We start from the raw sequence: 27263 nt of genomic DNA, 5'->3' as shown, positions 1-27263 counted from the left end.
ATGTCGATTTATGTCAGCAACAGGATGAAATAATGTCACAAATCGTTTCTCACTATTTAATTAACAGCTATTCAATATAAGTCGTCATTTACAAAATCCAATATTTCACTCTAATGAGTAGAACATCTTTTGTAGATGTAGAACAATGTTCCAGACAAAGTAACAATATTTTCAGAGCACCTGTGAGTGGCTTCAGTCTTCCATTGATTACACTCTTATGGATATACCATATGAACTATACTCTATATAAATATAGTCCAGCACCATGACCTTTAGGTTTGCTTAGGTCAGTATCAAGGACAAGAATGTCATACATGACATTTTCAGTGTGAGTTAAAGACTGTAGGAATTACACAGAGCAGTTTGTGTTAATAGAAAGCTCTTATGTAATCCTTTCAGACTGTATTCTGCCGCTGTACCCACACCTCTGCACTTAATCTAAGTGGCTATTAAAAGCAGCCAGGAATGAGGAGGAATTGGCAGCAATTATTTTGCATCTCCTCTCCGCATTCAAACTAGAACAAGCATATTATTCTTATTTTGGTGTTATTTCTGAGGTGTGTTCGCACAATGCTGACGCTGAGAGGTTCAGTGAGACGTTAATAAAGACGCTCAAGAGATGTACAGTATCTAGACCAGTAAATCCTATTGTGACTGGCAATGGGAGCAAAACACAAGGACCATTCCTGCACTCCATCTAACACTTTCTGTTATCTGGGATTTAACCCGCAGACAGACTGTGTAGTGGGTGTCACCGTGTCACCAATCAGTCATGGAGAATGAAAACCTCTTGACTTGAAAACACTGTCATGTACTGTGAATTGTACAACAATTCTACTGACTTCGAGTCAAGGTTTTAGTGTGTAGGAGGCAGAAGACTCACCTATGTCATCTCCATTCCCTTGGGCTACGATCCAACAACACTTGACTACAAGCTGTACACTTTTCTGTAGCTTAATAATACGAACAAATGTACAAATCACTTACGTTCAAATCACAAATTCCTGCAGCGGCTGTGTGTAGTTAATTGGTTGAACACGGAGCTAACACTGTCAGGATTAAGGCTTATATTCCCAGTAGTCACTCATGTGAAAAAAATATGCACTTTTGGCACGGTAAGGTCCTGGAGATCACGGCACCCACTCAGCTTTGTATTTAGCAGTTAATGTGGTCTTAATGCAGAATAGATGCCGCAATCTACCATTCTTTCCTACATGATTTGCATGTTATGCTTGACTACATTTGTATGCTGCAGGGTCAGGAAAATGAGTGCTGATAAGAGCTTTACAGAACAGTGCCCATTGACACGAAATCACTTTCAGTTCTCTATAGTGAACACATACAAAGTCATTAAAACATTCATAAAGTAAAACTCAAACAATTCAATCATGTAACTATAATTAGCTGCTACTTCCATTATCTAAATATATACAATAAAGTGATATGCTAATTATTATGAGCTATTATGTAAATCACCCTTTAATGGTGCTAATCAAACTTTCATTGTGCCGACACTTGTTTGACTCAGGCTGTGTGTCTGTGTGCAGATCTGTGTGGATGTGCTTGTGTCTTGTTAACTATACCGCATATTTTAAGTATTCTGTACTTCTGTACAGGATTTCAATGCGGCAAAAATAGGCAGAAGTCTGAAAACAATATCTCTATCTCATTAATACATTTTTGCCGACAAGTGAGAACTAAAAACTTCTTTTATAATAATCTGTCTGTTTAATCTGTTATCAATTACTCATAATCAAAAAATGAAAAATGAATTTTTGGTGCAATCAAAAATGCTCAATTATCCTGCAACATCCATTAATTTAACCTCAAGGTCCCATTCATCTTTGACACTGATGTTTCAATTTAACATTTGTTTCCATGATATTATTAAACTGACGGCTTAAATCAAATTAAAAGAAGTTCTGAAAGTGCTCAATCATTATCATCAACATTATCAACACATCGCATTATGGTTGTAATGCGATCTCTGTGTTTGTTTGAAACACTGGTTGCACATGTCCTCAAGAAATTAGTCTCATGTTCGCAAGATGCAACACCTAAAAACTTACACTATTGAGCAAAATTGGAAGTCGTTTCTGAGGTGTTCAGTTGGCGACAAGTGCTGCTAGCAGAGCAATTGTGACTGGAATAAAATGATTCTGACCCAAAAGCAGCTTACATAAAGAAGCTGAGAACATCGAGATTCAGGTTATATTTGGAAAGGTTCAAATTAATTTATTTTACCACTTTAAGTACTTAATTTACCTCTACTTTGCATCACAATGAACATCACAATTTTAAGAGGCTTTAAGGTATTAAAACAATAGCCTGAACAATGATTTTGACTCCAAATTCCTACTTTAGAAACTGTGTTTGTGTTCCATTCATGCCATATGGTGCTGCGGTGGGATTATTTCAACCCGTTTCTCATACTGATCAACATGTTGTTGAAATTCTGGAGACTAGAGTCTGCACCTCCAAACAAGGCAGAGTCAAGCGCTCTCTGTCTGACGTTGCTCTCAGATCCAATTGAAACAGGATCAAAGATGAATGTGACCAAATGCATTCACTCCTCTCTCACCGGGAGCTCTGAGCGCTTTCTGCTGATGGTCACAGAAAAACATAAGTGTCTCGTTAATCTGAAACTGACTTGTGACAAACATTGTGTAATGTTGTCCTCCCACAATGACATGTGGGAGGACAGGGACAGGAGGACAGACAGACGGAGGAAGAGTCACATAGATCAGCTTTGTTCAACACAAATAGAAAGAGTTGACTGAGATCATAGTACAGTCACTCTCCGTCCACTATCATCAGATAGCAGATGGGCAGAAAAGGGGACTGACAGAAAAACAAAGATGGAAAGAGAGAGCGAGGGATGGAATCAACCAGCTCATGCCTGCGCAACATTTTACACCAGCACGTGTCCCTCCAAACTTGGCATGTCTGCGTTTCACCACTGTTGACCACAGGGCCAAACAGGCTTAAAAGAGCTAAGCTGTCTGCCATTTTCCCTCAAGACGAGACATCTGTGTCACGGGCAGCCCCAGGTGCCAACATTTGTCAAGAGAGATCGAGTCTGAATTGGAGGAGTGGGGCACGGGTCAGAGAAGAGTTTAAACAGGAAGTTGACTCAGCTTTGCCTCTTTACAGTCTCCTGACCTTCCTTACATTTCAATTTTTTCTGACATTCTTTGTTTTTTCTTTCATTTTGCTACTCTTTTCCAACCAACAGACTGGCACTGAGTTTGAGTCCTTCCCCATCAAGTTCCATCCATATTCACAACAGGCTGTAACACAAAGAGGAACAGGATCTGGGGGGAAAGAATGAAGCTCTCAGGTGTTAGCTCAACCTCTGCACATGCTGAAACCACATGCCATGGAGGTATCCCATGGCTAACTTCTCCACACCTCAAAGTGAGAGGCCTTAACTTTGCTCTGTGGTAAGCAATTTGCACTACACTCACTGCTCAGTCAACTCTCTCAAGGCTCAAGAAGAAAAATACATCCTGAGGAAGAAGGCTTGCCATTGGATTTAGCCAAACTCACATTTCAAATACGAGCACAAGCCTGTTTAAAAAGCCGACAGCCCTGTCTGCCTGCTAACAATGACAAAATCAAGAGGATGTGTGATATCATTGTATCTGATCATAATCACTGGATATGATCAGGGTTACTTTACAGCCAGCTCCATTACAAACATAACTGTTTAATTACCGTTTAAGGCATCAAACACTCATGACCGCCTAGTGTACTAGGCCCCAACACTAGTAAGGTACACTGCCAACTGTTCCAAACCACTGTTATCTGAATCTTTGAGAGCTTTCTTGTTGTGTGGTACAAGATCCTTCACTGTAAAGTAACAAACCTGCTGCTCTGAGATAACCCACTCTTTGTGTTCACAATAATAATTCTGGCCCTGAAATTCCTCTTCACTTCAGGTCCATTTCACTCATCCCCTCTATTTACTCTAACCATGTGTGTGTGTGTGTGTGTGTGTGTGTGTGTGTGTGTGTGTGTGTGTGTGTGTGTGTGTGTGTGTGTGTGTCAAACTGGGCCTAGTGCAATGTATAAACATAGCTACCCCTTTATTGTGCATTCAATTCTGAACTATTGAAGCCAGTGTAACAGAGTAGCATAAATTCACACCATTCAATTGGCTGCTTGCACATTGACTACTATGTTTCATATCCAATATCAGTATTCTTTACACACACATAGGTACATATTTGGCCAAAGAAGTACAAAACTTTATAGCGGCTCTGAGAGAGCGCATTTGCTCTGCTGCACCCTCTGTGTGTTCTTAATTTGCCATCACAATTCCACAATTCATACTCATTCAATACAAATGAAATAAAATACAGTCCACAATAAAAAGACAAATATGGTTTTATTCTTTAAAACAATTTTTTTATTTATTATCTTGTTTTATATAATTTTTTTTATTTATTATTAAAAAGGGCTGGTCTTTTATTTTTGTAGTGGACTGTACAGCAGTGAGTGTTTGCATGTCTTGCCTTTACTTGTAAATGAAGTTCATTCACCTATTCTTCTGGACAAACATCTCTATGACTTTGGTGAAAAAGTCCTCTTTATCTTCTTTTAGTTTTAAAGGTTTCTCTGTCTCAATAGCGATTATTGCTAGGGATGAAAGACATGACTTGACTTTCTCTACCTGACTTTTTTAGCTACCCACAATGCCATTTGTCTGTCACACCTGGTGAAGAACAATAGCAGAACAAGCCTGTGTGCTCACACAGACACAAACGCCCCCTTCAGTGAGGCAGAGGTACTGGCTGCCTCCCCTCCTGCTTTTTCAGTGCAGCGTAATGTCAGATCAGCAAGACTAGACGGTTTCTACAATATGTTGTTTTCATGTTAATGTGTGCTTAAAGACATTTAAATTTGTGGGGGGAAAAATTGGTGTAAAAAAAAAAATTTTTCTCATCAACCACAAATTTCACGACCCCCTGTAGTACCTCCCCGCACCCACTAGTGTTTTTTTTTAGCAAAAGTCCTTTTTTACCACCAACCAGTTTTGTGTTCCAGTGTATCGCACCGACGCCCCTGTAGACAGGTGAAGGCGTTGCACTTTCATACACATTTCGATACACCGGGCGGGAAATGGCGGTAATTCGCGCCCTTTGTTGTGATTGGCTGACTTTTTTCGCGCGGGGGGCGGTACTATGCAGATCACTCCACCTGCCAAGGTGAGTCAGCCATTGTTTAATCATTGAAGCCTTAGTGATTAATCTCCGATGTGCTTTGGAAGAAGATCGACTAATTGAGGTAAGAATTTCTCAGAATAATGTAAACTGTAACTTTCAGAGTGTTTATGCAGTGATGTGGGTTGTAATTTTCGTATAGCTATTTTGCTTGTCAGTAAAACTGGTACTTGCATGCTTACTTTGCTATGGAATCATTCTGGCAAACTGCACCTGGCGGTTAGCATCGTGGCTACGATCACGAGGAGTTTAGCACATTAAGCTGCCTGGATAGAGGAGCTGCTTAGCTATTACACCAGCAGAGGAAGGACTGACATTTAATAGAACTTGTAAATTGTGTAGCAGATGCTGCTCAGGCGCGTCACCACCGTGCAGGTGTGTCAAGGCAGTGGGCATTAGATCAGCTTCTTTGCTGCGGGAGCTTTCACAAATCAATACGGAATGACGCAGCTGTTTAACGAGCGCTCGTTAAGTGGCACCGTGCTCGTTAAGCATTGTGCAGAGGACGGACTGACGGCATTAAATTGAACTACTTTACTTTACTTTTTAGTCCTGGAGGAGAGAATAGTTACTAAGTTACATATTTTTTCAGAACATGACACTGATATTGTCAATTTCGATCAGGATAAGTTTGTTTATTTGTTATTATTGTGTATTGTGTTCCCATGTTTTGCTGCTGCTGTGCATTCAACAGTTTTAACGATGAATAAGATTAAGGGTGATATGATTGTCACCCTGAGTAGCTGTTAACATATCAAGGTAATAATACTTCTTTTACACAATACATAGTAACTGTAGTAAATTGGATTTCCCAACTATTAGTTTGTTTTGTGGTTATACGTGAAATGAAATCTAATAATAATCCAGTTTGTTGTTGTAATTATTGAAAATGTCTTGCGTGACAGTAAGACATGCAGAGAAGAAGTGGTGTGCACCCAAAGGAGGATGCAATAATTCGCATTCATTCTGGGGAGGACAAAGTGGGACTGGATGTCGGATACATAAACGACTTTAAAGGTAAACTAAATAATCTCTTAATCAACATCATCTTGAATATCATCACTTACTTCCAGTCTGATGTTTGTTTTTAATAACTAGGTCGTGGAGTCTTCGCCACCGTTCCATTTGAAAAAGGCGACTTTTTGGTGGAATATAGAGGTGTGCTGATAAGCCCTCAAGAATGTGAGAGTAGACGGAGGCTTTACCACGACAGTCTGAAAGTCTTCATGTTCGAGTTCCGCTTTAAAGGAAAGCTCTGGTGGTGCGTATCAGGGCATTATGTCACTGCTTGTTTGTGAAGTCTACTGTGTTGATTCTGACTGTATAAATTATACAACAATGAATGATTGTATCGTAATTGAATGATTTGAATTGTGTTTGTTATTCATGGGCTTCCTTGTAGCATTGATGCAGCAATGGATGATAGGTCACTTGGGCGACTTGTAAATGATGACCATATTAACCCAAATGCCAAGATGAAGACCATAACTACTCATGGGAAGCCCCATCCGTGTCTCTTTGCAAGAAAAGATATAAGTCCGGGAGAGGAAATAACTTACAATTATGGGGATGCAGACTGGCCCTGGAGGTGCAAGGTATTCAGAAATAACATTTTACTTTATTAAAATCCAATTATCATAATTGAATTGCTTTTAACCATAGGCAACTATGTATAGTCCATGTATAGAAATATATTTCTATCTAACCTTGATTTTATTCTTGGGTATCTCAACTCAGTTTTGTAGTGCAATAGTATTTTAGAATTGTGCTCACTGTTTTATTAAAAACTAGAAAGCTATCACTCTGGTCATTTTACATGGTTGTTTAAAGAACAAACAAGAAAGGTGGGAACACAAGATATTGATCGTTTTGCAGAGGCATAGATGGCTGGGAGAGAACATTTAGTTGATGTTGAGGCAACATTTTTTAAGATGAGCTTGTTGGAGTAACATCTAAACATTATCGATATATGTTGTCTTTTTTGTGTTTGATCTGTTGCAGATCACGACTGACAGCAAACAGGATCTAGAAAGTACAGAAGTTGATCCCAGCACCAGCTGTGAAAAGGTAAATTGAGTGTGTCCTGCTCCATGACATAAACTGTACACAAATGGTGATGATGGAAAAATACCACTTCCTCCTCGCATGTTGCCATGAGAAGAGGGAGGAGGAGCTGCAAACTGATGCCATGTACAGCAGAGCACAGACATGAGAAAGTGAATAACGTACAGCTTACCTGTTAATATCTTTGACTGGCCACAACTCTACTGCCAGAGCTCTGAGTGAAAACTACAAACATCTAAAAACAAACATAACAATTTATATTTCTGATTCACTCTGGATTAATACATAAATAAGTGACTGACTCCGACTGTTTTACTGCCAAGACAGGTGAAATCACTAAAAAAGTAGCTCTTGAATGTCTTAGGACACATTACCAACCGGGTGTCTGGGCGGGTATCTGCTGTTATAAACATTCTCTTAAATTGAAGGCTGTGGTTTGTGCTCACATCTTTGGTTCCTAAACCATGAGATTCTGTTACCTTGTAGTACAAAATACACAACACTACTTGGTCAGAAGTTTCTAAGGAATGTTTCTCACCAAGTTAGCATACAAATTTTTATCAAATTATCTTGGTGGACAAATTATTTCATTCAGTAAAATTAATCCTGTATATCATTCAAAGTAATGATGCTGCTGCCCGTAAGCAGAGGCGGACAGTAACGGAGTACATTTACTTGAGTGCTGTACTTAAGTACACTTTTGAGGGATCTGTACTTTACTCGAGTATCATGTTGGGGGAGTACTTATAACTTTTACTTCACTACATTTGAAAGGCAAAATTCGTACTTTTTACTCCGCTACATTTCTATCCATAACCATGAGTACTCGTTACTTTTTCTAAAGATAAATAAAAAGGCGGGGAAACCCTGTGGATTCAGTATTTTGTTGTTTCCTTCTCAAACGTGATTGGATGGTACAGGTGCCACTGACAGGGACAGCCTATCAGCAATCACCTTCAGCTTTCCTACCATGAACGCAAACTCAATGATCAGATTCAGTTGGACAGTAATTATTCTGGAGAATGTCCGAAATAATGACGGGGACTTTTACCTTCAGTAAAACGGTTCGGAAAAAACGACCTCAGATAATACTAGTCCCGTGCGAATACGACCCTGTAAAAACGTATGTAGGTAGTCCGTCATGTCCTGTTTCAGCGTAGTTTTCACTGTTTCTCGTGCATGGAGGCACTTAAAGAAGCCCTCGGTATCGTTGGCAGTCGAAATATAATAGCCTGGGGCAAAACCGAAGTGTTCTGGACATACGAACACCGATAAAAAAAGAAAGTCAAACTTATCAGAAGCCGAGACTTTACCACCACTGTTGATGGGTAATATTTGTCTTCATTAATTATTATCAACGTGTACAGAAGTCCCTATATGCCTATTCTTTGCTATTATTATCCTCCTGCTGATGAAGTTTTGAACACGATATAAGGAAGCACTGTAACACGCCCATGGCAACAGCTGGTGACAGCAGTGCGTTAATCAAGTTTCCCCTCCCATTTCTGGTATTATACAGGGATTTCTTAATCCCGTGCGAATTGGTCATTAATATTACAGTCAGACGTCCTGAAGTAAAATTATTTTACCCCACGTCAAACTAATCCCATCCGAATATGGCTTTATTTGTGTACATATGCATATTTAAGTGGGGGAACGCTATTCTTATGACAACGTCACAAAGAATACTATAATCCCCATTTCACCACTGCTGATGTCTTGAGTGTACTTTACCTGAAGGCCTAGATTGGTCTTTTTAAACCATAAAGTCATTAATTAAATCATCAGAGCAAGTTGGAATGTTGAATGAAATAACATTTTAAAAATATGAAAATGACTATTTTGTCAATGATATTATTTTCTTAATTTGTTACATTCTTCAAGGTATTAACATTAAAGATTCCATAAAAACCAAGAGGTTTCTATAGGTAAAGGTAAACACTGTGGCAGTAATAATACAATATTTAAAAAATGTACTCTTGATACTTAAGTACTTTTAAAAACAAATACTTCAGTACTTTTACTTAAGTAAACATCTGACTGAAGTACTTTTACTTGTGTTGGAGTAAAGTTTAACAAGCGGTATCTGTACTTTCACTTAAGTAATGAAGCTCTGTCCGCCTCTGCCTGTAAGTGAGACAGTAGAGTCACCAGTGACAGGGACTGCTAGAGCAGTGTAATTTTTATGCACTTCAATTAAGCAGGATAAAAATAAACGGCAGTCCCAAATGGCAGAAATGATATCCCTGAGAAATAATGCAGGATTGATTGGAACTGAGCTAATGTTGGCGTCAATGCCAATGTCACGTGGATCTTTTCCGGCAGATCAGATTTACAGACATTACTGAAAGCAGAAACAATTTGAATGGATGAAAATCTCAACGGGCTGAATTGTTGCAGCAGGCAAGGAGCCGGAAGGGTTTATGACATGATTGGTGTACTGTTCACTGAATGACCAGAACAATAGAAAACCCTATAAACTGAAATATTATTTCTATGAAACATTGAATCTGAGAGGTATTGATTACGCTCTAATGTCATTTATATGGCTCTGGTTTGTGTTTTTGTTGTTGTCACGGGCTGTCTCTTGTCTAATGTCGTTCACCTGTGTCTCGTTGTTTCCTCCCCTGTCTGATGTGTATATACACCCCTGTGTTCCATGTCTTCCTGGTCCGATCGTTACTTCTGTTACCGTTCCTGTACGTGTTGTCTCGCGTCCTCCGTGGCAGTAGCTCCCTCTCCATCCCTAGTGCTCGACCCCGGACCTCCGCCTGCACCTGACCACGTCTTCTGTCTCCAGCCCCTGTTTATCGTCCCACGCCTGTACCTGACCTCGCCTCCCGTCTCCAGCCCTCGGACCTGCGCCTGCCCTCGACCTCGTCTCTTGCCGCCCGCCCTGGAATTTACCCTGCCTGTCCCTGACGCCGCCTCTTGGCCGCTCCTCTGGATACTTTTTCCCCCGTGTCAATAAATACCTGTGTATCTGTAAATCTGCGCTTGGGTCCTCTGTTCTGCAAACCGTGACAGTTGTAGCATTCCTGATAGTTGTCTCTATATACGTATGTGATTGCGTACAATATTGGAAAAAACATTTCACTATGACTCCACAAAGCCTCACACATCGTTGCCTCAAAACTCCCCACAGAATTGACACAAACAATGTAGCATTGCATTTCATTACATCATACATTTTTCTATTTCTTGCTCTCTTGCTTAACAATATAAACCTTCACTCCAAGCAATGGCATTTCTAAGTGTGACAACAGAAAAATAGCACAGACTAAAAAAGTTCTATTGATTGAACAGGTAATGCAACAAAATGCAGGTGACACTATTTCATTTCCTTTTCTTTGCCTGTGTCCACTTTTTGATAGCCTCTTTACTTTTGTTCTTCTTTTCTAAATGGCCTAAACAGGGTCTGATACCTGTGCTTACAAAGTTTAGACCTGAAACAACATAGAAGCCTAGAACAGATCTGAGAATATCAGATTCCTGTTTATATGTTCACAACACAAATTCAATATGTGCCACATGACAAACCTTTCCAAACCCTGCTTCTTGTCCACTGAGCACTGGAATAGTTTCAAGTCCCCACAAAGGCAGAATGAAGATGTGTAGTGTGTGGATGGATGGATGGATCACAGCAATCCTCATCGCATAGTTATGAGTAATGAAAGTAAATTAAATAAACTCCAAACATGCATTAACCTGGATGACCTGCAATTTGCTCCTACTTAACTCTGGTTATTGGCCTCAAACACCTTAGATACACATTATCTAATGAGATAGTCACTGTGGATGACATTGCCTTGGCTTCCAGCGCCACCGTAAGGAATCTAGGTGTTTGATTTGATTATGTCCCACATAAAACAAATTTCTTGGACTGCATTTTTTCACATTGCAAAAATCAAGCACATTCTGTCACAGAATGATGCCATGTATTTGTTACCTCTACGCTGGACTATTGTAATTAATTATCAGGCAGCCCTGATAAGTCCCTAAAGACTTACCTGTGTTGACAAAAACTAGGAAAAGAGATCATATGGCTCCCATTTTAGCCTCACTGCACTGGCTCTCTGTAAAAGTCATGTAGAGAATTTGAAATCCTCCTACTCACTTTCAAAGATGTTAATGGTCAGGTTCCATCATATCTTAGAGAACTCACAGTAGCATATTACCCTCCTAGAACGCTGCGCTCCCAGAATGCAGGCTTACTTGTGGTTACTAGTGTCATTTCATCATAAATGCATTTCACTAACTTTACTTCTTCCCCAGAGTTTTCTGTGTTCTCTCATCTCACAGGTTCTTGTGGAAAGCTGTCCCGCAGAGAGGAAGACCCTGTACTGCTAATTTTATCGTCATTGTGTGTGTGTGTGTGTGTATCTCTCTCTCTCTCTCTCTCTCTCTCTCTCAACCCAATTGGTCAAAGCAGATGGCCGCCCACCTAGTGCCCGACTCTGCCTGAGGGTTCTACCATTAAAGGGGAGTTTTTCCTTGCCAAGTGCTTGCTGGGGTGCGTGGGGGAAGTTCGGGTTTCTTTAAATGCTCTGTATGTAAAGTGCCTTGAGATAACAATTGTTTTTGATTTTGCGCCATATATTTAAGGATGAATTGAACTGATTTGAAAGTAACCCTCCATTCAAATAAATGTTTGTTCAACCAACCCTTGTAATCTCTGTTTTGATGCTTCACAACTCCCAGAACTGATGATGAATGAAACCTTGGTTTGTTTATGTCTCTCTCTCCGTATGTCGTTCTCTTTGTATGTCTCTGTCTCTCTCCTTTTCATTTGTACTCTTCATGTTGACTTACTCAGGAAACAGCCTGCTGGTGGGATGCATGATGGTCCACTGTGCCAAAAAGACTATCGGTCACCGGCAGGCAAAACAGACACATGAAGCTCATATCATATTTCTCAATTGTGTACTGGTGAGCCAAGCCTGTTTACTGTGTTGGTGCCAACAGTAACAATATGGAGAACAACCCTGGGATGGTCTGGCTTGGACCTGATACTAAACACCAGGGCAGTGACAGATTGGATGGAGACAGAGACAAAAAAAAATGAAATTCTGCCATTTTAGACTACAAATCCCCAAAGTCCTCTCAAGTTAGTTTCATTGTCCTCTTAAAATGACAATAATGGATTTTTGGAAGACTGAAATAAGCTTCAAGATGTGTACTATGCATAGGCGACACTTGTGTATCCTGTTAAAAAAGCTTTTAAGTTCTTGCTAAAAATTGGCCAATCACAGACTGCATGACATCACTCCCAGATATTTTCCTTAGTTATGACAACAGTATCATCCATCAATACTTTGCGCATCTTGTACACACAGATTTAGAAATACGCAACCAAGATTCACCAATGGCTGTTCCATTGGTGAATCCAGACCAGGAAGTAGTTTCAGACGCATTCTAACTGCTAAAATAAAGGAAATATGTTCACCCGTCCAAACTACAAATCCGCTGTGTGTGTACTATTAAGGGTTGTCAGACTGACAGGGTAATTAATTCCAAAATTATTTTTCTACCTTATTTAGGCAAAATAAAGCAGGTTTACAAGTTAGTGAAATTTTTAACATTGATTTGTAATGATGGTGTGTGGTAATTGTAATCCTGTAAATGGCTGAGAACTGGGAAGGAATATTAGGACCACACTGATGATACACCTTATACTGTATACAATGTTAGTGTCATCTCATCACAGTGTTGCTGTTTGGAGGTATTAAGGGACAAATCCACAGAGAAAAGGACCCTTTAACCCCCTAATTGGTGAAATTCTGATGCTGCATTGTTTCGGTGAAAGAACCAAGTCAAACCAAAACAAAATGTTTGAGACTTCAGATAGATGATCTTGTCTACATATATCTATGTTAGTCTGTGCAAAACTGTGGGAATCCCTCCCAGGTGAACTGAGGGGCAGTGGCATGGTCAGGGAATCTCACATTCATTTTCATCTGGAGGTATTTGAACACTTGGGACAGAAACTCACAGGGTGCCGCCCCTCATCCCAGACACTTCATACTCAGCTGCAAACTGTTCCAAAGCATATTGGAGGTCACAGCCTGAATAACATTTACATTAACTCATTTTGCAAATGATTTAATCTAGAAGCAACACAAACAATTTCATCTAATCTGCTGTATGTTACTTTTACCTATGGTCATGACACGGTGTAGAGTCTACAGAACCAATGCCTCCCTCAGGAGGAGTTCCAGGCATGTCCGACTACAAGGACACAATGGGACAGACCCAGAATACACTGGAGGGATTATATGTCCCATTTGACCTGGGAATGTCTCCAAACTCCCCCAGAAGAGCAAGAGGATATGGCCAGGGAGAGAGACACCCGGATCTTTTGCTTAACATCATGCATGGAAAATGGATTGATGAATGTTTCATCTGATTTTCTGACTTGTATGGGTAATTTGAAAAGTGAGTGTCTGTAGCACACAGGTAGAAATAATCTCACAATGGTTGCAGATTTATTTTAAAATCAGAAAATCTGGATTTGAGGATTAAATGACTTGAGAAAAGGATTTAAGGAGTAAATTGAGTATTATGGCCTGAAGTTACAAAACACTATATTAAGTGCCAATTTTTGATAGGTAGTAGACACTGTAAATACTATAGATACTGTATATTATCAATTATTGAGTAAATGTCAATAATAGCCACATTTATCAGTGATAAAATCATACTAATAGACAAAAAGATGTTACTTATGCCTGAGAAGCCTCCAGGAGGGCAGGTAAGTGGCAAAGAGTCAATGTGGAAAACAGCACTCTCATTTTGCAGTGTGTGTATATCGTTTAATAATTGATGAGCTGAAAGTAACTTTTGCTCCAGGATACAGACTCTGCTACACAAGCTCCATCAAGCCAGAGACAAGAAGAAAACCAGAGAACAACTTTGTTTGGCTCTCTGAGAAATGAACCATTTATCTAAGCCTTGTCAGACTGGGAAAACAGATTTTTGTGTTGTTTTTTTTTTCTTAAATGTATGGCACAAGATGGATATTTTCCTGCTTATCCAACAGGAGGGGATGCTTAAAGCTGCAAATATGAAAAAGACATAAAACATGCATTGTCTGTGATTGTTATACTGAATTGATCAGAAAAAGGAAAAATCATATATGTACATGATATTCCCATATGACATGTTTATAATAAACAGCCATAATGAACACCATTAAATACATACAGAGAGTGTGGCTGTAGAGCTCACTGTGAAACAGTGTTTGGAAATGAGGAAAAAAACACAAGGTCAGCTGTTGTGTTTGTTTTAAAGGGCATTTCATCCACAACACAAAGACCTTTTATACAAGACAAGAAGAAACAGAATCTTCTCCATCTATAAACTGTAATCTGCTTTTCCATCTCCAGGTTCACCAATAATAGATTACTGCTATCTCCAGGGGTCAGATGATGCCTCAGATCAACCACAGGGAGTATTTTCTGTTATTAATCATGTGTCATGTGGCTGCCATCTATTATATCACCGCAGATCTGTGTGGAGCCTGAGCACTAAAAATTATTATCAACTGGGTTTCGCCATGTAAAACTCTGTTTGGGGACTGTTGTTTTAAAACAGTAATTTGTAGTGTAGTTGAGTATGAGTGTGTAGTTGTAGTTGTAGTGTGGTGTGAGACACATCATTTAGAAAAGCATCCGCTAAAACAAAACCAACAGTCCTGAACTGCCCTGAAAGCTTAAGTTTGATTTGCCTTTTAAATATTCAACCCTGGTTAGACACAACAAGAAGGTGGTTGCCTACTACACTACATTGTATAATCCACTTTAATACTGTCGCTCCAGGACTAGTTTATTTGAAGAACACTACTTACATCCCACCATCATCATAGCCACAGAGAAGATCTTCTCTCCATCAGTGGTGGGGGCGATATTGCCGAAGCCAATGGTGGTCAGGCTGGTCATGGTGAAGTACAGAGAGGTGATGTAGAGGGAGTCCTTCCCTGGACCGCCCTCCCACTGGCCGGAGCCGCTGGCGTTGTAGCGGTATGGTGAACCAATGCTGAGGGCGAGCTGGTACAGCCAGCTATCCATCTTGATGGTGTTGGTGGCCTCATCGATGACCTCGTAGTCTCCAATGCTGTACCTGTTCAGGACAAACAAAAAAAGCACTTCTGTCTAAAAGGGGTTTTGAATCATTGAATTAATCTTGTAGTGTAAGTGCAGATTCTAGATGATTTTGTATACCAAGTGCAATCAAAACTATTATCTTTCAATATTTTGTCTACTATCAATATTTTAATTCAGTATCTCTCAATTTCTTTGAGTTATAGGATTTGAAAATAAGAGAATTGAAATTGAAAATTGCACTTTCTGAAAATTTGCCAAAAAAGTTTATTTGTATTTTTAAGGACCTTTAAGGACTAAATAACAGACTACATAACTTCCATATTGACCAAATGGGTGTAGAAAATAATTGGATGGATGGATGGATAATTGTGATTTCTGCATTAAGTCCCCGAGTTCCCAATCAAGCCCGGTACTGATCCTGTAGATCTGTCTAGACATCCCAACAGACCATAAGAAAATCACCAGATGTTTCAAAGCTTGGAACAAAGTGAAACCTGTAGTAAGCAGAACAGCAGCAGATGCTTAGAATGTAGATGATGTTAGATGTGGAAGGTGGAGATTGTGTATAGCATACATAAACAATTAGGAACAGTTATTCCCAAGTAAATTCCCAGCAGCCAGCTGGAGCCTGTGAGTGGTACTAACACAAGAAAATGGCAATCTGTTCACTGAGAGAATTGAAGCCCAGAAAGCAGTTTACCAGATGCAGGCGAGCCAGTGGGCCACCAAGCCAAACACGCAGACCAGCAGGACCAGAACCGCAGCACCGTACTCCAGGTAGTGGTCCAGTTTTCTGGCCACGCGTCCCAAGCGTAGCAAACGGACCACCTTGAGGGAACTGAACAGACTGCTGATGCCCTGAGGAGAGGGGTGAGTGTGGGAGGTAAATGGGTGAAATGGGGGGTAGGGCAGAAGAGAGAAGAGTATTAAGGGAGGGAAAAGTGGGGAAGAATGGAGGAGATTAAGAGAGGGGGAAATGGGGGAGAAGGAACAGAAAGAGATGACATGAGAAAAGGTACAGAGGTAAGAGAACAACAGCAGGAAGAGGAAAGGTAAGTATGGTTAAATGGAAAGAGGGTGAGGGAAAGAATTATGAGATGATGGAAAAGAAACATTAGCAATCAATCTGAAGGATGAAAATAAGATATTAAAAGTGCTTGACATGCTTATGTTAAGGCCATTTAAATTCCTCATGTTTCTTTCTCGCCACCTACAGATCAAATGCTGTCACATTTGGTAGGATTGCTCAGAGCTCAGAGCAACAGCAATTTATATCTATAATAATTTGGCAACCTACAACAGTCTATACAGTATATTGTTTGTTCTATTTTATCTCAATATGAAGTGAACAAAACCTGGTTATGAATAGATGAGCTAGTTTCAAAATTGTTTAAAAAGAAAAATATTTCAGCATTCAGAATTATTGCCTAAAATGTCCTGAACATGCTTGCACCTTCCACGGCAAAAATGTTATAAGTCTTTCCAGATTCATGTCTGAAGTTTCCAACAGAATTCCTTGGGGAGTGTTCAGTGGTTTGTTGTCTGTTGAATGGCAATGGAAGCAGAACCTTGTTGGCGGTGGAAATAACAATGAGAGAACAGATGCACCACTCAACAAGCTGCTGCACCATTAAACGTGTGAACAGGTTACGATCTTAAGTTTGTTGGAGAAGTCGCAGCGTCTTATAAGAGCAACAAGTTTCGAGTGGAAGAAGGAATTAAGGGGAAAAGAAACACAGAAATATTGCTGTGCTCATTTTCAGTTCATATTCCACTGTGGGAACAAAAGTTAAACAGTGCGGCCAAAAATGACTTTGACTTCCTGATGAAAGGTCGGATTTGCATAACAATGTACATGAGATCACAGAATACTTGTATGCAACTTCTCCTAGTGACAAATATTTGAAATGCTTCTATTAAGTATGTAGTTATGATTCAAAAAGTCATACTGAAGATTTATAACTTTGGTTCGTCTGAAAAAAGAGGATGTGTTTTATCAATGCTGACAGCCAAAACGAGCTCCTTGAACAAGGAACATGCAGACAATATGCAGAAAAGTTATATTTTTCCTTCACGGTTTAAGTGGTTTAACTCTAAGGAAAGATCAAAAGTGTCTAAAAAACACCTTTCACTACAAGATTTCAGCTGAAGGGGAACAGTTACGTTTGAGCACTGCCATCTATCACAATGCTCATTAGTTGAGAACTTTGTACAAAGTACACTTGAAACAGTGGAAAGCTGGTAGATTTACAGGTCTTGTTGGTGGCATTATGGAGTGAGAAGACATATCTGTAGAATATTCCAAAGACATAACACACTGTGCTTGAATAAGAACAGTGACTGTGGTTCCTGTATCCATGGTGAATTTCTGCTGTGTGTGTCTTAGTCTGAAGCTGCCTCACGAGTGTTAATCATACAAATATTACCGGTATTACTAGAACTAGCTCCAAGTCAAGTGCAACACGACACTAGTATAGATGCACCATAAAAGCTCCCTAAATACTGCTCCTCTGCCACTATATGTTTGTGTAATAATGTGATATATAGAAGCTGTGAAAGTATTTATTTAAATATCTCAATATTCAGATGAATGACGTCCTACTGTTCAAGTATTTGAATACTCGTAACTAGTTACTTGTTAGTACAAAAACAGTGTGTACTCTGGGCCAACCTACATAAATATGAATGACACATGAATTTCACAAAATAAAGTTAATTCAATAAAGGCATTTCAATTTTAAAACATAGACGGTACATATTCATATTTTTCAAACTATATTGTTTAATATTTATGTGTATTTTACTACTTAATACTAATTAACTGAAACACTATCCAGTATAAACAACGTAGCAGAATATCGGACTGAGCGTCACGGTGTCGCATCATCATCTATTCATTTATTCAAGCAGGCATTTGCAGCATTGCAGACTTTAATCCTTGAAATAGACCCTGTAATTGATATACATTTCAAACACAGTTATGTCAGCTTTAGGATTTATAAAATTCATCGCTGTGACAGAATGAGTTGATTAGATTTTGCTCTTCACATATTTTATTTTGTTGATCTTTGACGAGATAGGGCTTCTTCTTTTGTTTACATGTTTGGCCTCTAACAGTTGGGCATATTTCATACAGTTGTGGAAGGATATAGATAGAGAGGTTAGAATCTAGAATTTGTAAAATAAATGACTTTTCACAGACTGAGATTGATGCTCTCTAGTGTTTTCAAATTTAAGTCTAGAATTGTATCCAAGAAGATGTAGGTCACAATGACTACAATGAAGTTTTACACAGTGTAAAGACTGTTTTATGCAGGGTGTGTGATACAAATATTTAATGTTAATGTCCTACTTAAACTTACTTAAATTTTGTTTCAGCCATCCTCACAATGAAGAAAGGAAATGGTCTAAATCCAAACTCCAGTCGAACAAACACAATTTTGCTATTTATCTCCTCCTTATACAGATAATGATACCAAAACACCCAGAACTGAGTACAGATACACACAGCTGTAACTGTACTACAGTACAGGAGGAGTAGGGTAACGCGTGTGATGGAAAACCCTCTTTGAGCAAACAGGCCTGGAGCATCAACAACACAGCACATTTTTCATGTCAGTGCATATGAATGGGACACAGCGAGTAAAAGGCATGGCAGCTCTTTTCAGCTGTGTTACTGTACGTGATGTACACTCTGCATTAGTGCTCAGCAAAGAAAAGGCTCAGCGTAAATACAGCAGTGTGTCGCTCATTCACGCTGAAAGGCCACATGCCCTGTTTGATTCATGCTGCATGTTTTGATGTTTTTTACGCTTCTTTTATCATTCAGACTCACAATGAAGACATCCAGTCATTTTAACCAGACGATGAATCAGACAGAATCTAAGGATTGATGGGATACTGTTGCATCTGAGTTGTTGCTATAATTCGTCTCTTCAGATGTTGTTCAAACGTGTGTGATGTTTCCGTGCAGGCTGCTGTATCAGATCCACAATAGCGGATTTATCCAATCACAAATAGCTTTCCAGTGAATGGGGTGAGTTTGTGCGGTAAAAGGTTTCTATGTATGATCGAGTTTCTTCATTTATGCCTCCTCCAGGAAGCCTCGCTCCTCAGTGCTCAGAGAACAAGTAAGTATTTGGATGTTTTTAGAGATAGCAGAACAGATCAGTTTCAAATGTATCCATGGTGCAAACATGAACTGAGCTGTACCCTCTGTGTTTATATACCCGACTTGTTTTCCTGTCTGTTGGCAGCTTTCTAACTGACAAATTAAAGACAAATCCAACATTCCCAACACAAACACAATCAGCTGAGAAAAAGCCCCAAAATAAATGTGAAATCTAAACTACCAACAGCATTCTCAATTAAAAAACAGCTTATTTCTCAGTTTGAAGCATTTGGAGAGGGAAGGGAAAACCCAGCAGGGTTATCTAATGATGGAGGATATGCTGTTATGTAATAAAGGAGGAAGCGGGGGTGGGGGTGGGGGGAGGGGGGTCCGCTTAGGCAGAGTGGGGCTTCAAACTTCATCTTCAGCTGTAGACCCCGCTCAGGACTGTACAAACCCCGATGCACATGCTGATACACACACAATACGTTTGTTGTTTCCCAGATCTGCCCTCAGCTTCTACCTGTGCAGAAGGATTCTGCTCCATCTCCAGAATGTCCACATACACCCACCTGAGTCAATTAAAGGCCACACAGTGTCACAGCAGTGTCCTCCCGCATGAGTTCACTGGCTCTGATGTGTGTTGCCAGTATACGTATCTGCAGGGTTATGCTGTCCCACTGTGAACCTGGAATCTCCTCTCACTGACACATTAAGTACACAATTCTGCCAACTCTAGCTATGTCTAGCATTTGCAAACTGAATATGCCATGACAAGCCAAAATCCTTCTCGACACATGAGTCATTAGTCTTCAGGGGGTCATCAATCACCTGTTAATACTGTTTATCCAATAAACTAAAGTTCATTTAAAATGTTCTTTCTTAAAGAGATTGGGTCAGGAATTGTTGTTGTAAAGGCCTTAAGAGTCCGTTGAGACATTGTATGTGACTTTGTAAACAAAATGTATTAATTTTGGTCTGATCTAAAGCTAAATTGTCTCAAATTCAGCCCGTATTCAGGGTCCTCTGGATGGAAAACTTTTTTTCACAGACCGCTTAACCAAAGCACCAAAGTTATCGTTACAGGTTGCAGGACACAGAGTAATCACACCTTTGCATCAAAACATTTACATTTATAGAACCTTTGCTTTGCATGATATTTTGGCCTTTCCAGTTACAATCACGTGGAGCTCGCCTTATAAATTTATGAGATGTGTGAGCTCGCCTCTCACCACACAGTTTCTCAATTCTTGGAATGATGGATGAAGGCACATACTTAAGATTATTCTCCACATGCAAACATGCTCTGCGTTTGGTCTTCATTGCTGTCAGATTCACAAATGAGGACTCACAATGGTCAGTGGTAGAAGAGGGGAGCAGTATGTTCATGGCCTGGGACATCTCCTTAGATGTCCCAGGCATCTAAGGAGCTCTTCCTCCTTAGATGCCTGGGACCTTTCCTGCAGTTCCAACAACTCTGAGTTGACATCTGAGCAGTATGAGCTGAAATGCTGCCTCAGTGCAGAGAGGTGAGGGGGTCAAACCTCCCTTTATATCCACAGACATGCGTTCACACCGCGTAGCTCAAACACTCATTGCAAAACGGGAACAGTCAACACACATTGAAGTGAAACAGCAACGTATCAAATCGCACCCTGTTCTCCCAGGCACCTCCTTGCAAAAAACAAACTCTTTCAAATATTTCACTTCCCAGGGAAGCAGAGCTGCATTAGCAATGTGATGATTCATCCAACTGAATTTAAAATTGTTAACACGACCACAGAACAGCAACTCTCCTCCTCCTCTGCTGTGTCGTTTGAGTTAAGTACATGTTTCAAAGTATTTCCGGCCTCTGACTCAGACATAACCTCACATACTCCAACAGAAGTTTAAGCAATTGTGTTTGAATTCTTTGGAATTCACTGAGCAAACAAATAAGATGCCTTTCTTTGCTTCGCCTCCTCTTTGATTGTTGCATCACTCAGCGTGGTGCAAGTTAAATCCAATGTAGATATTCACTCAGCACAACTTGTTCTCATTTTTCCCTGTGGCCATTTCTCAGACGCCATATTGAGAGAGGCTGCTCTGGAGGACCCAGTCCCTGAATAAAGACATCACTACAGACTCTGGTGTGAGCTCCCAGTAAATCTTTCACTCTGTGACAGTGACAAGTTCTCTCATGGTTGTTTTGAGCCTAACATGTTCACTTTCTGCAAGGCTGTAGAGTTTGTCACACCCACAGCTTATAGCTACTGTATGTAACATTAAAAATGGAGTTGCCAGAGGAAGCCTGGAACGATCCCATAAAAATACTCAAAGTAGCAGCCAAGAACAACAACACTACACAGGTGTGAGGCATCGGCAACCGCATACTTTAGCTGTTTCCTCTGTAATACCACAATTATTCCATAATATGTTAACAACTGATTTCATCCCTGAGTAGTCCAATGTTAATCATCCAAACACGATTCAATAAAACGATATAGGAGCCCATTTGATGTATGCAATGCAAAGTGTTCATACTGAATGTTCAATCTTTGTACTGTTCTGCATTGACAAATATGCTGAGCAGGCTTGATTTATTTGGCAAAGGATCGCAAAAGACTGGCCCTTATTTCCATCCCAATATCTGCAATTTTGCAAAAACCTATCAACCAATGCCTAAGCAAAAAAACAGAATGGATTGAGTGCATGTTAGGAAACACTGATACTGGAATCCTGTTTGTCAGCAGTTGCCTAACTCCCTAAATCTTATAATAAAGTCGGTGAATGGGCAAAAGTGATTACAGACGCACTAGTCTGGATTAGACAAACTTGCTCATGGAGGAAATTGTGTGGGGTCATTGTGTCGTACGCTGTAAATGAACCAGAAATCATTTGTGAGCTATTCTTAAAAGGTGAGTTATGGAAAAAAACACTATGGGAGACATTTAACCAAATAAGAAACATTCCCATTGAGTGTCTTCCCTCCCAGCTCAGCCTGAGCCTCATCCTCAGCTGAACCACTCCCTGTCAAACCCACAGTAAGGACCCCACAGTCCAAACTCCAGCCTGTGTTTCAGATGGAGCTCATGAGACAGCAGCAGCTCTAACATTAGCTCCGCGTCCCCAAACTCAGCAGCCGTCACATCTGTCTGCCCTCACATAAACCAAACTCACACACAACTTCTTCACCCTTTTTTTCAGCTGCATCATTGTCACACAATGCAAATGTGGTTTTGCAGTCAGCAAATGCATTTTTAAAAGTGTAGAGGAAAATTGTCACACACAGCATATCTGATTTAAAACTGCTAGATGAGCAATGAAATACAGTTTAGACACAAATAACACATTAACTACAACACATTTAAACAAGAATAACACATTCTAAATAAGCTATTGAACACTTTAACTTGTGTAACAGTTTGGTATAAATAAATGTTCACCTTTTATTTTCAGTAAGCAGCCAAACATGAGGTCATCTAGTAATGAGAGCGGCTCAACAACAACTGAGCTCCGTTAACTGCTCCTTATAAAGCATTAAAATATGAGGTAGCGTTCTGACAACATGTTCCTGTTGAGTAGATCTACTTGCGGAAAAAAAGCAAAACAATATTGTTCAATCAGAATCCTGGTAACTGTGATTAGGATACACAGTTGCTGATCTGAGATGAGGCATCTATAAATAGCTACAGTTCAGTGTGAATAAAGTGTCAAACACGTAAACACTAAGTTATCCCTGTATTCATTAGAGGTTGGCCTTCACTGTTGCAGACCTCTAATCTCACCTAAACCCAAACTCCAGCTCCAGTCTCTCATTTCCTCCTCTCTCCCATGCCATGAGCATCTCCACCCCTCAGCAGCTTCAAAAGCCTCCCGTGGGACCTGCACCGAGCGCTGAGCTCATATGGAAATGTAACACAGATGAAAAGAGCATGAGTCAAGAGTGTGAAATGCATGTTCAACCACCACTCACAAGCACCTGTTCATCACCACACTGCAACTTCATTTACCTCCAAGGAAAGTAATCTCATCAATCACCATCTGCATTAGATTATCACACTATTTTGACAATTGCTCTTGGATTCTGTTTGTATTTCAGTCCATGTTTCTATTCAGTCGGCCATCCGGTTGTGTTTCTGGGTGGTTCTCTCACTACAATAGCAACTCCCTCTTGCTTGGTTGAGGTGATGCAGGTACAGATGCTCCACTGATTCAAAGTTTCCATTGACTGGTTAGTCATTTGTGAGATATAGCACTTTTGATCAAAGCACCACAACTCAACTTTGGTGGCCAATTATAGAAAAGTAAAGAATATCAAAAACTTCTTCTGCTTTTGTCCAGACATTCTTAGTGTTAACATTCATGACAGTTCATCCCAAATCATATGTTTGCGCTGTTGAGATCCAATCAGTTTGACTCAGAGCTTCAGAAGCGAGACCAGTTTGCTTGAAAACTGCTGTGCTGGAAACAGTTAGGATGGCGTACAATATTGTAACAGGGCTCAGGTTAAATTGACCACCACAGTTTGCCAAGCTGAAGTCAACACTGCAGCACACCAAACACCTCCAGCTCAACATTTTTCCGTGTTTCTCTTCCTTTTCATTCCCGATCTTACAAGTCAGCATGCTAAAGCTTTATCCCCCTTTGCCGAGCGGTGTAGACCCTCCCCTGCCTCTGTCAGCTCCACCAGTCATGCATGTGCCAACATGCATGCCACGCAGAAAGGTCAAGCTGGATTAGACTTTGCTGAGGTGCCAAGGCGCCTGGAGAGTGGAGCGGTGAGCTCCCACTGGCTTTCCAGAATCCTCCGTGACAGCAGGAAGCTTCAGGATCCACACTCACACACATCTATGGTCACAGCACCGTGCTGCCACCTCAGGCTAGTAGCTTCACAAAATGTTACATCATGGTTTCCTTTTGTTTCCCCCCAGCTACTTCAGTGGTCTTGTTGCTGATGCTCTTTATTAATGTTTGATACTGAGACATGGCTCAGGAGGGAAGAGCGGTCGTCTAGGAATTGCAAGGTTCCTAGTTTGATCTAGGCTCCTCTTAGAGAGCCTGTTGAAGCGCTGTTGAGCAGGACACTGAACCCCCAACTGCTCCTGGTGAGCAGGCTCCTTGCATGGCTACATAAGTATAGTCCATTTACCATTGAATGAGCTATGTCTGTGATTTCTTAGTTTGTGATTTGTGAAACCTAGGACTGAGTGATATATGGATCAAATTGTGAATCACCAATATGTGAGAGACAACAACAACTGAGACTGCAAAGAAGTTCAGTCTATGAGAAAGAGTAACAACCAAAATCGCTCCATACAATAGTCACTCAGAACCAACAGTTTGCCTGCAGTATAATGTATCTTACTCATAATGTGAAAGGTAAAAAGCAATTCTCCAAAATGGATTGTTAATTAATCATCATTAAATAAATAAAATGAATCCCCTATCCCCTTTAGATAACAGCAGTGAACCATGGAGGTGAGGTGAGGACGAGAATTTGATTTTGATGATCCATAGTCTTCATTTAATTTCTCCATCACACTTTTAATATCAATAATGAGATTGTTAAAGGGTAGAATTGGTAGAATATCATGTAGTGCAAGTAATCTGTGTTCGTCCAATACACGCTGTGGCAAATCATTCCACTAAACAAACAACTTGGATCCATCATGTTTGGTCATTAAAGAACTGTGGTAACTAAATACTCTGAAGCAGGGTAGTTTACATTTGAACAATAAACTTAAATAGCACGCAATGAAATGTTCTGACAAGTACTTAGTGTATGTGCGTGCGTGCATGTGTCAGGAGAACCGTCAACATCTTGGCACAGTGTTATGTATCTTGAAACGGTGCATAAAAATAAAACTAAAAATAATTCCCGCCTGCTCCAGCCAACAGAGACAGCAGCACGGGAATTGAGCCTATAATAATCTCTATTCTATTTCCTTCACATGGCACCTTAAGCCTCCCACGCTGTCCTCAGTCAGCATCCGTCCATTCTTCCATCCTACTAATACGGGAAAGCCGCAACAAAAATGTCAATTTAGTGAAGAGGGGAAGAGCGAGTCCTCCTTTAGTGCCTGTAAATTTACGTCCAATTGATTTCCTCTCTGCCTGTCTCGCCTGCTCAGTGTTGTCTTCTGCTTAGTCAACAAGTTCATCAGAGACCAGAAGAGGAGCAGCTCCTGAGCCCAAATATCACCCAGACCTCTAAGGGTGCTTAGAAGAAGTACTCAGTTCTAAATTAACTACAAGTAGCAGTACCACAGTGGAGAAATACTCCAGGAAAGGTCCTGTAGTAAGTGTCAAAGGTAACAAGTACTCACAATAATAACAACAATAACAATAATTTATTCGTATTAAATGAATACCAAAAGGCTCAGCAGAAGTATGAAACAAACTAACCCTAACCCTAAGGACCAGAAGGAAGGGGAGGGGGAAAAAAAGGAAAGAAATAAAACAGAGAGAGAGAAGTAGAGAAGGAAGCAAAAGTGTCAGCTAGAAAGAAAGGAAGCAAACACAGAGTTCATTTGAGGGAAATAAGGAAGCACATGGGAAGGAAGGAAGACGAAGGGCAGAGGGGGGAGGAGGAAAAGAGGCTGAGGAGGAAAATGTAAAACAGGGAAAAAAAGAAAGACAATGAACGTAGAAGAGAGAGTTGAAGGAAAACAATGAGTAAGAACAAAAGGAAGCGACAAAAAAGGACAAAAGAAAAAAAGACAAAAGAAATAAAGAGATAAGAGACAAAGTGGCAATGCAAAGCAACTCTCCTGCTCTGGATCCTCACCAGACACACAACCAGCCGCGTGAGATTAGAGACATTCACAGCCAGGCAGAGGAACAACAATTAGCAAAAACAAAAGGCTGTTAAAGCAGTATACTGTGTGTTAAGACGCCACTGTGTGATATTGATCTCCTCATCTACCTCCCTGTAAGAGAGATGGCTTGATTTCCAAAACCATTGCGGTACATTCCACTAAGAATAGATAAACAGACCAAAAGACACCTCACCATAAAAACAGATATTTATAACTAGCTTGCAGAGGAAACAAGTCCATATAGCATCAGAAACTACAAAGCACTACAGCGCCGTCTATGTTAGCTACGGTATAATTACTCTGAAATACGTATTGAAATACTTTAAATCAATGTCTTGATTCTTCTGAGGTCAGATGGTCTGGATAATTAAGCGTAGTAACACATTCAATGCAGTTACGATTTTCTATTGTGACTAAGGTGAGTCTAATCAAGCTCCTGTTCTGCGGAGGATGTCTGTGGGAGCTAGTTTAGTGTGGATTGATGAGAGATGTTCAGTCTGGCAGAGAGAACTGACCTCATTGCTTCTTTTTTTTTTACCATCTGAACGTTTGGATCGGCTGTGGCTGTGAAAAGCAAGCGTCTGTGTCTGATGAGTGTAGATAAATGTTATAGAGTGGGTGCACCTTAGGGAGATTTTTTAGATCTTAACGCCGTTGCCTTGTGTCTGACTGATGTTCCAAGTGGAATTATCTGTGTTTGTCACGGCCATTTACACCCGTCAGATATTGAAGAATTATATCAATATGGCCTCAAGTCCATTAAGGGTGATTTTCCACTTGATTTCCCACTGAATTAATTAGATCTCCGTTTTAGAGAGAGGCTCGATCTGTTACACTGAGGATGAGAACCCTCTCTAAAACCAAGAGACTCCGCTAACGGTATATTCTGGAATTTCTCTTTTACTTTCTCTTCGCACTTTTTGGGGACAAAAAAATTGCTCTTAAGGTCATTTCCCCACAT

General features: G+C 40.2%; 1 protein-coding gene across 1 annotated transcript in view; it reads right to left on the bottom strand.

Annotated features, from left to right (window-relative positions):
• The window catches only part of kcnh5b (potassium voltage-gated channel, subfamily H (eag-related), member 5b), a 117966-nt gene that overhangs the window by 56266 nt on the left and 34437 nt on the right, over window positions 1-27263 (bottom strand). Inside the window, exons 7-8 of the mRNA XM_076146686.1 lie at window positions 16092-16249; window positions 15136-15407 (exon numbers count right to left, since the gene is read on the bottom strand). Coding sequence (XP_076002801.1) covers window positions 15136-15407; window positions 16092-16249 — 430 coding nt within the window. The remainder of the gene's footprint in view (window positions 1-15135; window positions 15408-16091; window positions 16250-27263) is intronic.

Source organism: Genypterus blacodes, unplaced genomic scaffold (genome assembly GCF_046128005.1).
Source record: "Genypterus blacodes isolate CSIRO-AG114 ecotype Tasmania unplaced genomic scaffold, CSIRO-AGI_Gbla_v1 ptg000033l_1, whole genome shotgun sequence".
NCBI classification, from domain to species: Eukaryota; Metazoa; Chordata; class Actinopteri; order Ophidiiformes; family Ophidiidae; genus Genypterus; species Genypterus blacodes.
This window is presented reverse-complemented; position numbering and strand designations above follow the sequence as displayed.